We start from the raw sequence: 14,079 nt of genomic DNA, 5'->3' as shown, positions 1-14,079 counted from the left end.
TAGGGGGAAGAATTAGGTATGAGAAGTTTAGGATACTTAAGAAGGTTGCTGGTAGCTCTAGAAAAGCTACTGGCTATGGAAATTGATATGTGGTTGGAGTTAACTGTTCAACTTAGGGGCATTCTTCTGTAACAAGATGGCAGACAATAAGATGCTTTTGTGCAAACAAAGTAGCTACCATTTACACATGTACATGATGGATTATTATCCAACAATCCTTTTCTGCTCTCTCTTTACCCCTAGAAAACTTCACTCACGTGCTAAGCATTCTGTTGATCCCACTCTTTTCTCCCTCAATTCACCATAGACTTTTTTTTTTTTAAGCTCCTTAAGTTTGTTGGGAGGTATTTCTAACATATGCATGAAAATACAGAATAATTTAATGAACAGTAATGTTCTACCATCCAACTCTGTTTGATCATTACACTCTACCATATTTACCTCATGTAACAAAACCCTTGAACCAAAGCAGGCTAACTGGACAAGAGAGATTTCATCACCAGCAAACATTAGCATCCTCGCTCACTTGTCACAATTTACTTATTTTGTAAATAATACCCAGAGCACCTCTGATAATTTCAGGTATTACTGTGGGTAGATACAATTGGCCAGCAATGGCCTCTGGCAAGCTAGTTGGTAGTTCCCCTGAAGTAAAGTGCTAATATGTTAGAACTGTGTGAATTCGATCATACCCAAAGTCCTGGGTTTGGAAAAAATGCTGTCAACACATGAATTTTTAATACAAATGACAATTCTGATTTAGAGCAATGATACTATTTCCTTTAGTGTTCTAACACTCATGGCCACTTCAGCATTGGTAAATTTGAGGGTGGTTAATAAAAAATATTTTTCCTCATGTCATGTAAAATTTCTGAAGCTGAAAGCATGCAATCAGTTCTAAACACAAGAGCTTTGGTCTCCAAGAAGTAATAAATCATCTGTTAAATCTAAAACACTGTAATGTGAACAGTACCTGCCAAAACAGACTGTGTGCATCTCCTCTCAGAAGTTCAACTGTATCCCCTGCCTGAATGTGTAATGGGGGTCCTTCATGAAGAGCGGGGGGCGGCGTTCCACTGTAGTTCCTAATAGCCTGCATCTTTGGTAAACCTGAAAATAAGCAACACAACCCTTAGGATTATGGAAATAATAAAGTGTGAAATCCAAATGTACTTCTAAAAAAAAAAAAACAAAGCCATTAGGAACATTAAAGAGTTTTAATAGCACCAAGCCCAAGGAAACATACGAGGTAACCACAATGGAATGCTTTTCAAGTTTCTCATTATTTGAGATGGTAATAAAATAAGACACATATTTATCCCCTGATTCCTTATACATTTTTCCTCTCCCTCACCATCAATCTCTTTTTAGTTGAAAAAATATTTCTCTTTCAGCTGATGTCTACTTCATAAAAAACACATCACGTACAGTTTAATGGAAAAGAATCAATTTTTTCATCAACTCTGTCCTTTCTGCCTATTACTTTCCTCTTGGGCATCGGCTGATTTCATCACTAAGGAAGCTCACCCTTTCTGTGTATGTATCACATTGCCCAGTATAAGGCTCATATCTTAAGGTTATCTTTGTAATTCAAAACAAAACGGTGATGGATGTGCCACTGCAATACTTAAGACATTTATATGGAGAAATTCTTCAGGCTCAAATTTAGGCTTGCAAAACAGACCCAATAAAGGGAATGTGTCTAAGCCAATAGTATCAACAGTACTTGAAATACTGATCCAGGCCTTTTCTTTCTATTTCTTGGAATGGGCAATGAAGGCCTCAGTTCGGAATTTCATTTTTGTGAACAGCAGCTTCAACTGCACCGAGGCCTGACTGCACCGACACGGCTTCCAAATGCACCACATCCCAGTCACCTTTTCATCTGGAGGTGAAACGGCTCCTGCCAACAAGGCTGATTGCACAAAACATGGTATCTCTTGCACACTGAAGGACTTAAGTTATTGCTTATTACACTTCAAGACTTTATTCTAATGATTAAAAACAGTGACACTGTAACTGGCTGAAATTGTTGCACTAAGTAGAAGAGGGTGAATGACCGTCATTCAGTTCTTAGTGTCCATGTTACCGCAAAAGGACCTCTGTGTCTATGAAATGCTCCAGCAAAAGGATGAATAAAGTCCCCAAAATCATTTCTTAATAACCACCCAGCAGGGGATGAGGAGAAAACAAGTGTGGCTATAAACTAAACAGAACTGATAAGTTTTATTCAACACTTTCTTATCAGCCCAGTCGATCAGAAGACAGAAGGGCTGAAAAGCAACGCGCCCTGCACCCCATTTAACGGCTGTAACTGCCGAGACGTGTTTTGAGTTGCCACATCTCCCCTTTGCTTCAGTTCTTGTGCCACAGAACCCCGAAGCGATGACTTTGATCCCACATCTCTCATGGAGTTTCCCCACCAGATGGTAGAAGGCGGTGGCACCCTTAAACAAACAGCAGACATTGTCTTTTCCAAAATGAGAGAACTCTTCTCGGTCAAGTGTTTAGCAGACTCACTCTTAACATACTACACCTGAGTGTGTGTGTGTGTGTGTATTAGTCACTCAGTTGTGTTCAACTCTTTGCGACCCCATGGACTGTAGCCCACGAGGCTCCTCTGTCCATGGGATTCTCGAGACAAGAATACTGGAGTGGGTTGCCATTCCCTCCTCCAGGGGATCTTCCCAACCCAGGGATTAAACCCAGGTTTTCTGCACTGCAGGCAAATTCTTTATCATCTGAGCCACCAGGTAAACCCATATTTCAGTACAGAAAGCTTATTTTACATTTTTTATTAAGATACTGTGGTTAACATAAAATGAGACCTAAACATTCCATGCACACCAAAACAGATTTAGAAGTTTAATAGATGGAAGAGGATGCTAAAATAGAATTTTTCAAATGCAGCATGGTTTGCATGATAATTATTCCATCTTGAGGGGCCAGAGTAAGCCTTGGTTTGCAGTAAGCCTCAGTTTTACTGAGCATTTCTAGGGCAAGAAAGACATTTTGTTCAGTACGCTCCCTTGATAATTTTGTTTTTATGTCAATTTTTAAATAAAGGCTGAAGACAAAAAAGAAAACTTTTTAAACCTGAAAGAGCTGATGTGGCCTTAAATACTGGGATCAGTTGAATGACAGGAAGGGCCCTGGCCTTTACTGCAATTCTCTCTGTAGACCAAGATCCACAGGGACAAAAAGAAGCAGTGCCATGTGACAAATGGTGGGAACAGCAATTCTCTTATTGCCAATGTGCCCAAGTTACTCATTCTCAAGAAGAAATGATTGAAAATGAATAGACTTAAAAAAAATACGGAACACTTCATGAATTTGTGTGTCATAAGAAAAAATTAAGTTTCATGACATTTCACCAACCCTTTTGTATAGGTTATGGATTAAAATCCAGAATGCCCAGGCTATACAAAAAGGCTGTGGAATAGGTATGGAGCAATGTTTAATTATTTATGCTTTTCAATGGACTAGAATGCTGACAACATATGACCTAGTAAAATCATAATATTTAAAACTGAAAATAGTACATATATTAATATACTTCAGTCAAATAATGAGACCTAAGTACTAGTCTTAGGATTTACTTTGGACTAAGCAGTTAGAACTGGACATGGAACAACAGACTGGTTCCAAATAGGAAAAGGAGTATGTCAAGGCTGCATATTGTCACCCTGCTTATTTAACTTATATGCCGAGTATACCACGAGAAACACTGGGCTGGAAGAAGCACAAGCTGGAATCAAGATTGCTGGAAGAAATATCAATAACCTCAGATATGCAAATGATACCACCCTTGTGGCAGAAAGTGAAGAGGAACTAAAAAGCCTCTGATGAAAGTGAAAGAGGAGAGTGAAAAAGTTGGCTTAACGCTCAACATTCAGAAAACTAAGATCATGGCATCTGGTCCCATCACTTCATGGGAAATAGATGGGGAGACAGTGGAAGCAGTGTCAGACTTTATTTTCTGGGGCTCCAAAATCACTGCAGATGGTGACTGCAGCCATGATATTAAAAGACCTTTACTCCTTGGAAGGAAAGTTATGACCAACCTAGATAGCATATTAAAAAGCAGAGACATTACGTTCCCAACAAAGGTCCGTCTAGTCAAGGCTATGGCTTTTCCAGTGGTCATGTATGGATGTGAGAGTTGGACTGTGAAGAAAGCTGAGCACCGAAGAATTGATGCTTTTGAACTGTGGTGTTGGAGAAGACTCTAAATAGTCCCTTGGACTGCAGGGAGATCCAACCAGTCCATCCTAAAGGAGATCAGTCCTGAGTGTTCATTGGAAGGACTGATGTTGAAGCTGAAATGCCAATCCTTTGGCCACCTGATGAGAAGAGTTGACTCATTGGAAAAGACCCTGATGCTGGGAGGGATTGGGGGCAGGAGAAGGGGATGACAGAGGATGAGATGGCTGGATGGCATCGCCTACTCAATGGACATGAGTTTGAGTAAACTCTGGGAGTTGGTGATGGACAGAGAGGCCTGGTGTGCTGCGATTCATGGGGTCACAAAGAGTCAGACACGACTGAGCGACTGAACTGAACTGAACTGAAGCAGTCTTTGGAATGATGGACTTGGTTTTCAGTCTTGTTTATTCCTGATTTTTTCATTTACTCTATTTTTTTCTGCTATTACTTTCTTCTTGGTTATGAGCTTCATTTGGGGAGTTGATTGAGTAGCACACAAGCACAGGGTATGGTGTTTATCTCATTCCATTAAACAAAACTTGTGTGACCCTTGCCAAGAATATGGTTGAGCCCAGGTAATAGTCAAAGGAGATTGCTACTAGCCTGAATTCAGCCATACCTGGTTTGCAAGATATGTTTACTTGACTCACATGCTTTTCAGTGGGATGAGTTATAAATTCATAGTATAATGGAATTTATATTTTTTGGCCACTTGTTAGGATCATCTTTGGCTATTTATTTCTGATTGGTCAGCACATCCCGTTTCAGGGTGACCTGTCAGGGCTACAGGGCTATAGAGATTGAAAAGATAAAAGGAGTGAAGCCAGGGCACAGTGACACAATGAAATCTGACAGTCTGCCCCTTGCCTCCGATGCCTGCATGAGGAGGGGTTCTGCAGTACTAGTGGGATGAATGGTTGCTTTCCAAAAGGCCCTTTTGTATTCCTTTCTTTTATTAAAAAACAAGACAGTGACATTGCTAAAAAGGTGAAAATAACCACATTAACTGATAGATAAAAATGAAATGAAAATAAGACAGGGAGTGGGTTAAACTTCATGTCAGCACTCAGCCATCAATGTAATTGCTGACACAATCTACTGCAACAGTAGGCATCCACACCTCGTAAACGAGACCAAGAATGGAGGAGAAATTAGATTTACAGATGCTTACATTTTGAACAGTCATTTAGTGTTAATTTACTATAGGTTTTCTTCTCCCCTTATAAAATATCCCTGACAGGTTTTAACCTCTGTTTAAAAATGTTCAGGACAGAACATTCACTACACACGTCCCCGTGACAACTCAGTCATTGTTGCATATAGTGTATTAACAAGCTCTATCTGAAACTTACTCAGAACTTTCTCTAACTTCTCTCCACTGACCTGCCTCCTTCCACCTGGAATTATGCTGAAGAAGGCAAATCTCCTTTTTATAGACTAGACTTTCAAAATTTGTTCAGGCTTAAAATCCCTAGTTTCTTATTTAAAAAAAAAAAAAAAGAAATTCTTATTTTCCTTTGGTTATCCACACTTCAAGGGATTCTGAGATGCAAAATGGTATAAAACTACAAAAGCAGAACTGTAATTTCCCTCACTGATATGGACCCATCAGAAATAAGTAGCTAAACGTTATTCTAAAAAACTGATTAAAACATATAAATTCCATTATATGATAAACTTATAACTCACTGCAGAAAGCTACTTTATTCTTCTTACGTAAACACTGATGTAATAGTTGTTTACTTTCTTTCTATTCTAGAACTGAATTTCTAATGGATATCTTGGTATAATTACAAGGCCACTCATCAAAATCTGAAAAGTTATATTGAAACTACCTTCAGATATTAAATGCAAAATAATCATATGTAATGCCAGCATACACAGTTGAGCAATCGTGGGGTTTCCCAAAACTTTATATAATCAATAATCTTTATCCAAGGGGATATCATTAAAATGGCTGAGACAAAATAGATCTCCTTCCAAATGTTTAGTTATTTCAGCTTGTTTTATTCCCTTCAGCATATGTTTTGCTATATGGCTAACTGTGTCCTTAATATAATACATAACTTGTAGACAATTGTGCCCTTTAACTTTTGTTCATATTGGCAATTATGCTTAGTCTAAAATCAGACAAGGACCCCACATCATCCTTATGCAGGGAGAATTAGCAAAGAGAAGAATCAGAAATATTAAAATGATGGTTTTACTCCAGTATCATCATGGGGTTCTGGTTAAATAAAACTGAAGCCAATGTAATTACGTGGAACACTGCTGCTGCTGCTGCTGCTAAGTCACTTCCGTCGTGTTCGACTCTGTGCGACCCCACAGACGGCAGCCCACCAGGCTCCCATCCCTGGGATTCTCCAGGCAAGAACACTGGAGTGGGTTGCCATTTCCTTCTCCAATGCATGAAAGTGGAAAGTGAAAGTGAAGTCGCTCAGTCGGGTCCGACTCCCAGCGACCCCATGGACTGCAGCCCGCCAGGCTCCTCCGTCCATGGGATTTTCCAGGCAAGAGTACTGGAGTGGGGTGCCATTGCCTTCTCTGATGTAGAACACTAGAGTTTTCTAAAACAATACAGAAGTATTTTTAAAATGGGGATCTGAAGCAAGGTTTCCTTTTAGATCTGAATTCAATACCAGTAAGAGTGACATATGCCAAGAAAGGATTTCAAGTGTACTTTTTTAAAAGGAGTTAACTCTAGGTAGAATTCTATTGGAAAGTTGCTAGATATAAACTATTTCACTGATAATTTTCACATAAAGCCTCAATGAAATTAGCCTACTGTACCTTTATCAGCCACTGTGGCTTCTGAGAAGAATGACTGCCACAGCAGTGATCAGTATCTACTCAGGAGGCTGATGTCACTGCCCTAATGCAGTGGGCTTCCCCAGGGCAATAACTTAGAGCTGAGAGTTGTGTGCTAGATAAATGAGCTGTCCATAATGTGCTGGCCTTTCACCTCTGAGGCCTAATTTAAAATCTAAACACTGGCACATTAAAAAAATAACTAGTTTTGCAAGATGTCAGAGGATATGGTTGGTTTATTCTGGGAAACTGATCACAAGCATAACATATTCATTCATTCCTAAATGTCTCAAGCACTCCTAAGTGCTGGGCATGGTGGTCTGAGAAGGGAGGAAGGCCAAGCTTCCCACCCACAAAAAGCCTATAGTTCACTGAATATACAGGTAAACTAACACAACAACACAATCAGGCAAAGGCTCTTGGTCAAGGGGAACTTTTTCCAAATATGCCTATTAATAGAATTTTGAGGGAATTGTTTTGGTAAGTCTTCAGTTGTTCTTGTTGTTGTTTAGTCACTAAGTTATGTCCAACTCTTTGTGACCCCATGGACTGTAGCCTGCCATGTTCCTCGGTCCGTGGGATTTCCCAGGCAAGAATACTGGAGTGGGTTGCCATTTGCTCCTCCAGGGGATTGTCCCAACCCAGGGATCGAACCCACATCTCCTACATTGGCAGGCAGATTCTTTCCCACTGAGCCGTAGGACCCTGAAATAGGTATTTCATCTTTTCTGTAAGTGTCCTACGTGCAGTTTCCAAATCCTAGACAGGTGAGGGAATTACATTCTCCTGGGGACAGGCGCAAGCTCCATGACTAACCTCTGCACTGTCTGGTATCTTGCCAACTAAATCCTGTTTCCCATCTAGGCTCTTACTGACACAAGTTTACAACCGACCAGCAGGTCTGATGATCAGGCTGAGTCAACTGAGCTGTGGCAAGTGAGGCAGACTGGGCTGCTGGACTTCCCCTCCCAGCACACCTTCCAGGGCTCTTCCCAGGGAAGCAATGCACTTTGATTCATTTACTGCTCTTTACGGAGGAACAAAAGGAGAATTATCACGGAAACCATCTGTTACAACAGAAGTAGATGATTTGGTGGGGGAAAAAAAAAAGCAAAACTGGAAACTAGTCTAAAGAACTAATTGTTCACAGAGGGAACACTCCCCATCAATGATTTCGAAAATTTTCACTCAGAGAATCCTGCTTTACTTTTGTAAACAATGGTGAGTCAAATGAAGGAAGCAGCACTGTCACTGCTCATATGAAAACAAGCATCCAACAGGGAAACTCTTCCGACTTTATAAACACTGACTAGTCACTCTTTGGCACTATCTATTGAAGTATTAGTAAATGAAGGGTGAAAGATATAATAATGTCTTTTGGAAACCTCTTCCATTTATTAAAAAGATTTTAAAGCCTACCAATTATAACAGAACTGGAAAATTTCATGTGTTATTTTAAAATCCATGCAAATTTAACACTCTGTTCTATTGAATCAGTATGTTTTAGTGACCAAAAAAATTAGGTTTCCCAAAAATCATTAAATAAAATCAAAGCTCTAAAAGCACATGCCATTTGTTAGACCCCTAGAAAACAATCACTACTGGGGTAGGAGGAGAGTCATTTCAGGAACACAGTCTCAGGATCTTCTTTAAAAACAGAAAAAGAACACAGTTACACAACTTCAAGTTAAGAGCTCTGTCACCTAAACCAACCACCTCAGTTTCTACCTTATAAAACTCTTAGACTGGCCTCCTAGTTCAGTCCTCTAGGCTGTAGCTAGTCATTCTCTGCAACCTACAGGTAACAAGACCATTCAGGTATGACCTAAATCAAATACCTTACGATTATACAGTGGAAGTGACAAACAGATTCAGGGATTATATCTGATAGAGTGCCTGAAGAACTATGGACAGAGGTTTGTGACGTTGTATAGGAGGCAATGATCAAAACCATCCCCAAGAAGAAGAAATGCAAAAAGGCAAAATGGTTGTTTGAGGAGGCCTTACAAATAGTGGAGAAGAGAAGAGACGTGAAAGGCAAAGGAGAAAAGGAAAGATATATCCGTCTGAATGCAGAGTTCCAAAGAATAGCAAGGAGAGGTAAGAAAGCCTTGCTCAGTGATCAATGCAAAGAAATAGAGGAAAACAATAGAATGGGAAAGACTAGAGATCTCTTCAAGAAAATTAGAGATACCAAGGGAACTTTTCATGCAAAGATGGGCACAATAAAGGACAGAAACAGTATGGACCTAACAGAAGCAGAAGATATTAAGAAGAGGTAGCAAGAATACACATAACTATACAAAAAAAGTCTTAATGACCCAGATAATCACGATGGTGTGATCATTCACCTAGAGCTGGACATCCTGGAATGTGAAGTCAAGTAGGCCTTAGGAAGCATCAGTACGAACAAAGCTAGTGGAGGTGATGGAATTCCAGTTGAGCTATTTCAAATCTTAAAAGATGATGCTGTGAAAGTGTTGAAGCTAGTATATATGTCAGCAAATTTGGAAAACTCAGCAGTGGCCACAGGACTGGAAAGGTCAGTTTTCATTCCAATACCAAAGAAAAGCAATGCCAAAAAATGCTCAAACTACTGCACAATTGCAGTCATTTCATATACTAGCAAAATAATGCCCTAAATTCTCCAAGCCAGGCTTCAACAGTATGTGAACTGAGAACTTCCAGATGTTCAAGCTGGTTTTAGAAAAGGGAGAGGAACCAAAGATCAAATTCCCAACATCCGTTGGATCATAGAAAAAGCAAGAGAATTCTATAAAAACATCTACTACTGCCTCCTTGAGTACGCTAAAGCCTTTGTATGGATCACAACAAACTGTGGAAAATGCTTCAAGAGGTGAGACTACCAGACCACCTTACCTGCCTCCTGAGAAACCTATAGGCAGATCAAGAAGCAATGGTTAGACCCAGACATGGAACAATGTACTGGTTCAAAATTGGGAAAGAAGTACATCAAGTCTGTATTATTTTCACCCTGCTTAGTTAACTTATATGCAGAATACATCATGTGAAATTCTGGGCTGGATGAAGCACAAGCTGGAATCAAGATTGCCGGGAGAAATATCAATTACCTCATATATGCAGATGACACCACCCTTATGGCACAAAGCCAAGAACTAAAGAGACTCTTGATGAAGTGAAAGAGGAGAGTGAAAAAGCTGGCTTAAAATTCAACATTCAAAAAACTAAGACCATGGCATCCGGTTCCATTACTTCGTGGCAAAGAGATGGGGAAACAATGGAAATAGTGACAGATTTTCTTGGGTTCCAAAATCACTGCAGATGGTGACTGCAGCCATGAAATTAAAAGATGCTTGCTCCTTGGAAGAAAAATTATGACCAACCTAGATAGCATATTAAAAAGCTGAGACATTTCTTTGCCAACAAAGGTCCATATAGTTAAAGGTATAGTTTTTCCAGTAGTCATGTATGGTTGTGAGAGTTGGACCATAAAGAAAGCTGAGTGCCAAAGAACTGATGCTTTTCAACTGTGGTTTTGGAGAAGACTCTTGAGTCCCTTGGACTGCAAGGAGATCAAACCAGTCAATCCTAAAGGAAATCAGTCTTGAATATTTATTGGAAGGGCTGATGCTGAAGCTGAAGCTTCAATACTTTGGCAACCTGATGCGAAGAACTGACTCACTAGAAAAGACCCTGATGCTAGGAAATATTGAAGGCAGGAGGAGAAGGGGACTATAGAGGATGAGATGGTTGGATGGCATCACTGACTTGATGAACATGCGTTTGAGCAAGTTCTGGGAGTTGGTGATGGACAGTGAGGCCTGTGTGCTATAGTCCATGGGGTCACCAGGAGTCAGACACAACTGAGCAACTGAACTGATGAACTGAGAGAATAGGTCTTCTGATACCAACTGATAGGTATTTGCGGTATTTGGGAATCATCTGAATCCCTGCTGGGTATAAAGTGTTCTCCTGAAGAGCAGAAAAGAGGAGAGGAGCTCTCTTCAAGTAAGGAAAGACTGAGAGCTCCCAGTGGGGCTGGGTGTGTTGTTTTGTGCTGGGATGGGAGCCTGGTGGGCTGCCGTCTATGGGGTCACACAGAGTCGGACACGACTGACGTGACCTAGCAGCAGCAGCAGCGGCGGCTTTGATAACTCAGTTGGTAAAGAATCACCTGCAATGCAGGAGACCCTGGTTTGATTCCTGGTTTGGGATGATCTGCTGGAGAATGGATAGGCTACCCACTCCAGTGTTCTTGGGCTTCCCTTGTGACTCAGCTGGTAAAGAATCCATCTGCAGTGCAGGAGACCTGGGTTCAATCCCTGGGTGGGAAGATCCCTGAAGAAGGGAAAGGCTACCCACTCCAGTATTCTGGTCTGGAGAATTCCATGGACTGTATAGCCCATGGGGTCGCAAACAGTCAGACACAATGGAGCAACTTGCTTTTGCACAGCTTATCAGTGGAGTTGAGATTTCAAACTGGCCCAGGCTCAGATTAATCTTATAATTTACTTGAGGACAAAACATGTATGCTTTAAAAAAAAAAAAAAAAAGGTGTCTTCTATGTCCCTCTTGTTCCCTTAGATGCAAAGCACATTGTAAATTCTCAATATAAGAAGATTTACAAATTGCATCCAGATACATATATTCATTGTATAAAAACTTTTATGCCAGATTTCCCTTAAATTAATACTTTCCCAGTATGCATTTTAATTGATTTGCAAGAGTTTGAATAATTAGTTATGACTTCGATATACTGAAAAACTGCTTCACTTGTATTCTGTACCTGGCTCCTTCAAAGAGATCCCCAGAAGTCCTATGGAAATGACCTAGCAGTTTGCAGACCAGCAAACTACATTTTATTCTAAAAAATGTAGATATCTCTATAAAGAAGGCTTCCCAGGTGAGACTAGTGGTAAACAACCCCCTGCCAATGCAGGATATGTAAGAGATGTACGTTCAATCCCTGGATCAGGAAGATCCCCTGGCAGGAGCGTGGCAAACCACTCCAGTATTCTTGTGTGGAGAATCTCATGGATAGAGGAGCCTGGTGGGCTACAGTCCATGGCGTCACAAAGAGTTGGACACCACTGAAGCCACTTAACACAGTACATATGGGAGCTCTCTAAGATTTACTAAATTCTAGGAAGCAAGTAGTAACTCCCACTATTGTAGGTGAAGACGGAGCCTTGAACGAAAAAAAAAAAAATTATCCTTGACAGACTGTGGAACCCCTAGTGCCTAACATATCCCCATGCAGTTCTGTGGGTTTATGGACAAGTGGCCTCATGTAGTTCTTTCTACAGTAAGTTATTATCATATAAGCCACATCATTCTGCTATTCTGACCACACCGGAGTGGCTCAGGGATGGTGAATAAAGGCCAGGTTGCAATGAATAGAGTGAACAGGTGAGACACCAGATGCTGAAAAGGAGGCTTGAAGGGAGACTATCCAAGGAGGCAGTCCTCAGTGGAGGATGAGAAATAAGATGGTCTATTTGCTCTTACAACACGAAAGCAGGAGACACATACAAGTCAGCAGGAAACAATGGTTTCTGACTTCAGAGAAGAGGTGACTGGAATTACTAGTTTCCAGAATGAGATTCTTACAAAGCCTGCTGTGCTTTTCCCCTTTGTGGAAAGTACTGATATCTGGAGTGAGGCTCTCTTGGGCTGTTTTCTTAACCTCCAAGCAGAGACCTCCATCCCACGAACAACTCTGCATGTTTCTCTCTTGCAACCACATATACACTATCAAGTGTAAATAGTGAGCAGTCGCTGTATATCATAGGGAGCCCAGCCTGGTGCTCTGTGATGACCTAGAAGGGTGGGATGAGGGGGACGCTCAAGACAGAGGGGATATAAATATATATAATTATGACTGATTTGCACTGATGTACAGTAGAGACCACCACAACATTGTAAAGCAATTATCCTCCAATAAAACAAAAATCCAATCCTTAAAGGATATCTAAGGAATAAGATAAAGTAAAAGTAAAAATGATTAAGGGCAGCTGCAATAACCTACTTTCCATTCTTTGTTCAATGAGTTCATTCATTTATTCAACAAATATTTACAGATTATTCATCATGTGCCACTACTGGCTTAGCCACTGGGCTTGCAGCTATAAATAAGAATGAGCTCATAAAGCTTGTATTTTAGTGGAAAAGATAAACATAAAAACCAATGAACAAATGAAATAATAACAGAGAAGTTTCATAAAGAAGAGTTTAGGGAAAAGTACTGGATTAGAGAGCGACAAAAGTCTGTGTGTGTGCAGGGAGGAGTCCATTGCTTTAGAAGGTGATCAGGACAAACATAAGACCTGAGGAAAAGGCAGTGATCTTTTGGGGCTGGGGTGAGTGGAGATGGTTAGAGTGTGGAAGGTAGTAATTTAACAATCAACTGAAACAATAAAGATGAAGACTCAGGAGTAAGCTTGAAGAAAAAGAGAAATGGCTAGTAACATTGCATGAAATCAACTGATAAAATTGATACATGCAGTCTTGAGGGTCTAGTCTGTTTCATCACTCCTTTCACACACGCATCCTGTTGAATTATTTGAAATTCATTAGATAGGTAAAGGGCTTACAGCCTAGATAGCATATTGAAAAGCAGAGACATTACTTTGCCAACAAAGGTCTGTCTAGTCAAGGCTATGGTTTTTCCAGTGGTCATGTATGGATGTGAGAGTTGGACTGTGAAGAAAGCTGAGCACTGAAAAATTGATGCTTTTGACTGTGGTGTTGGAGAAGACTCTTGAGAGTCCCTTGGACTGCAAGGAGATCCAACCAGTCCATCCTAAAGGAGATCAGTCCTGGGTGTTCATTGGAAGGACTGATGCTGAAGCTGAAATGCCAATACTTTGGCCACCTCATGTGAAGAGTTAACTCATCAGAAAAGACCCTGATGCTGGGAGGGATTGGGGGCAGGAGAAGAAGGGGACGACAGAGGATGAGATGGCTGGATGGCATCACCGACATGATGGGCATGAGTTTGAGTAAGCTCCGGGAGTTTGTGATGGACAGGGAAGCCTGGCATGCTGCGATTCACGGGGTCGCAAAGAGTCAGACATGACTGAG

At 40.7% G+C, this 14,079-nt stretch overlaps 1 protein-coding gene across 1 annotated transcript in view; it reads right to left on the bottom strand.

The window, feature by feature from the left end:
* The window catches only part of VAV3 (vav guanine nucleotide exchange factor 3), a 412,159-nt gene that overhangs the window by 80,183 nt on the left and 317,897 nt on the right, over positions 1-14,079 (bottom strand). The window contains exon 20 of the mRNA XM_043878931.1: positions 974-1,110. Within this exon, the coding sequence (XP_043734866.1) occupies positions 974-1,110 (137 nt within the window). The remainder of the gene's footprint in view (positions 1-973; positions 1,111-14,079) is intronic.

This window comes from Cervus elaphus, chromosome 20, assembly GCF_910594005.1.
Source record: "Cervus elaphus chromosome 20, mCerEla1.1, whole genome shotgun sequence".
Lineage (NCBI taxonomy): Eukaryota > Metazoa > Chordata > Mammalia > Artiodactyla > Cervidae > Cervus > Cervus elaphus.
Note: the sequence above shows the minus strand (reverse complement) of the source record. Positions and strands in the feature narration are given on the sequence as shown.